The 2,477-nt window shown below is 41.6% G+C and overlaps 1 protein-coding gene across 1 annotated transcript; it reads right to left on the bottom strand.

The window, feature by feature from the left end:
• Positions 1-372: 372 nt before the first annotated feature.
• LOC138909551 (uncharacterized) lies at positions 373-837 on the bottom strand. Its single transcript, XM_070200757.1, has one exon. It carries the CDS (start codon positions 835-837, stop codon positions 373-375), a length of 465 nt encoding a protein of 154 aa, XP_070056858.1.
• Between the last annotated feature and the right edge of the window lie 1,640 nt (positions 838-2,477).

The following is a 2,477-nucleotide window of genomic DNA, read 5'->3' as shown; positions in this document are numbered from 1 at the left end:
AGAATACACCAGAATGTCATCAATGAATATGATACACGAACACGTCAAGATAGGGTCTGAATTCACTATTCATAAGATGCATAAAGTTGCTGGGGCATTTGTTAGCCCGAACGACATGACCAAGAAATCAAAATGCCCATATCTTGTTTAGAAGACCATCTTCGGAATATCCTTCTCTTTAACCCTCACCTGATGATACCCTGAACGTAAGTCAATCTTAGAGAAATACTTGGCACCTTGGAGTTGGTCAAACAGGTCATCAATCCTCGGAAGTGGATACTTGTTCTTTATTATAACCTTATTCAATTGTCGATAATCAATACATATCCTTAACGACCCATCTTTATTCCGTACGAACAAGACTGATACGCCCTAAGGTGAAGTGCTAGGCCTAATGAAGCCTTTATCCAGCAAGTCCTTCAACTGCGCCTTCAACTCTCGCAACTCTACCCGAGATATCTTGTACGAAGGGATAGAGATCAGCTGAGTGTCAGGCAACACATCAATTGTAAACTCAATTTCCCTTTCAGGAGGAAGGCCTAGGAGTTCATCTGGGAAAACATCTGGAAATTCATTGACCACGGGAACTGATTGTAGAGTAGGCGACTTTGTCTCTGCATCTCTAACATGAACGAGATTATAAATGTAACCTTTCGAGATCATCTTCCTTTCCTTAATATAAGAAATAAACCTACCTTTTGGCGTAGCAATGTTTCTCTTCCATTCAATGACGGGTTCACCGGGAAAATGAAACCTAACCACCTTCGTACGATAATCAACGTTTGCATAACATGATGCGAACCAATCCATTCCCATTATCACATTGAAATCAACCATTTCTAACTCAAATAGATTTGTCGAGGTTTGACAACTACAAATCATCAGTCTACAACCTCTATATACCCTTCTAGAAATCACAAAATCTCATATCCGAGTGGATACCGGAAGTGGTTTACTTATCAATTCAGGTTCAACGCCAAACTTATTAGCCATAAAGAGTGTAACATATCATAACGTAGATCCCGGATCAATCAGCGTACATCATAAGAAAACACAGACAATATACCTGTAACAACATCCGAAGACGACTCGAGATCCTATCGACCTGCTAGAGAATAGGTTCGATTTTGAGTACCGCTCGAACTCGACACTGCACCTCTACCTTTACCACGAGTCGTCGACTACTGAAAACCTCGTGTTGGAGCTCGAACTGGTAAGGAAGAACCAGACACAGATCCAGTCGGCTGAGCCATACCACCACCTCCTTTATTAGGACAATCCCGCATCATATGGCCAGGCTGTCCACAAGAATAGCACATATCAGAACCTCGACGATACATTCCAAAGTGGGCCTTGACGCACTAATCACAATGGGGTGCTGGGGGTCTCGTCTGACTAGTATCCCCATGATATTGCGAGCCTGATGCTCGCAAACTCTGCCCTGGACCAGAATAGATAGATCGATCATACTGAGGCTTCTGAAACTATGGAGGAGCACTAGCTACAGGTGGCACCGAACTCCTCGAAGACTGGGGCTTAAAACTACCTCTAAAGTCACCAAATACCCTACGAATCTCGCCCTCTTATGCTTGCCATATCATGCTCCATATATACCCTTTTGCTGGCACTTACGATCCTCTAGTGTCTGAGCATAAGCCTTGTTAAATAATTTCAAATAAGGATGAGGCCACTACGATCAAGGATAACTAGCTTTATTTAGGGTTGAGCAATTATGAAAGAGGCACAACAAATTCAATTAAGGATAAGCAACGGGAAAGATAATCATAACCTCAATTAAGGATAGATAATTACAGAAGAGATAATAATAATTTCAATTAAGGATATGCAATTAGGAAAGGATAACATGGCAATCGAAGATGCAACAACTTCAGTTAAGGCACACAAGAGTTAAATAGGCGATAAAAGTGGAACATGAAACCAATTAATTCCAATTAAGACACATAGGGGTAAAACTAGTAAATGGGGAACTTAACATAACAAAACAACTTCATAACTGATGAGCATAATAACCTAAGAGCCTTAAAAGGTCAGCTTTCCACAAATAAGCCCGAGCACGTACTCGTCACCACGCGTACACGGACTTCACATGACACAATTAGCACCAAAGACTCAATACATAAGGGGTAGTTTCCCCCACACAATGTTAGGCAACCATACGGGGAGCATACCTTGCTAAAGAATCAAACAACATACTATACTCTCGCACACTCATATTACCTTGTCAAAGGTTCACATAGCTAGAGGAGCGTTCGGACCCCTAAATCTCTCCCAACTGTCATACCATAAACCTGTTAACTCCCATAACTGATAAGAAGCCAATTCTACTGCCTTAGTATCACTAGCATGCATAACTCGCAGTGTACGATGAACCTGATCAATAAAAGTATGCGGGTCCTCCTTGGGATCTGATCCGGTAAACACTAGAGGGTTTAGATTAATAAAATCACGATCTCTGG

Source organism: Nicotiana tomentosiformis, chromosome 4, assembly GCF_000390325.3.
Source record: "Nicotiana tomentosiformis chromosome 4, ASM39032v3, whole genome shotgun sequence".
In the NCBI taxonomy this organism is placed as follows: domain Eukaryota; kingdom Viridiplantae; phylum Streptophyta; class Magnoliopsida; order Solanales; family Solanaceae; genus Nicotiana; species Nicotiana tomentosiformis.
Note: the sequence above shows the minus strand (reverse complement) of the source record. Positions and strands in the feature narration are given on the sequence as shown.

What these genes read in the sequence shown, in the direction of transcription:
- LOC138909551 (XM_070200757.1), bottom strand. Translation starts at nt 837, where the DNA reads ATGGTTGATTTCAATGTGATAATGGGAATGGATTGGTTCGCATCATGT.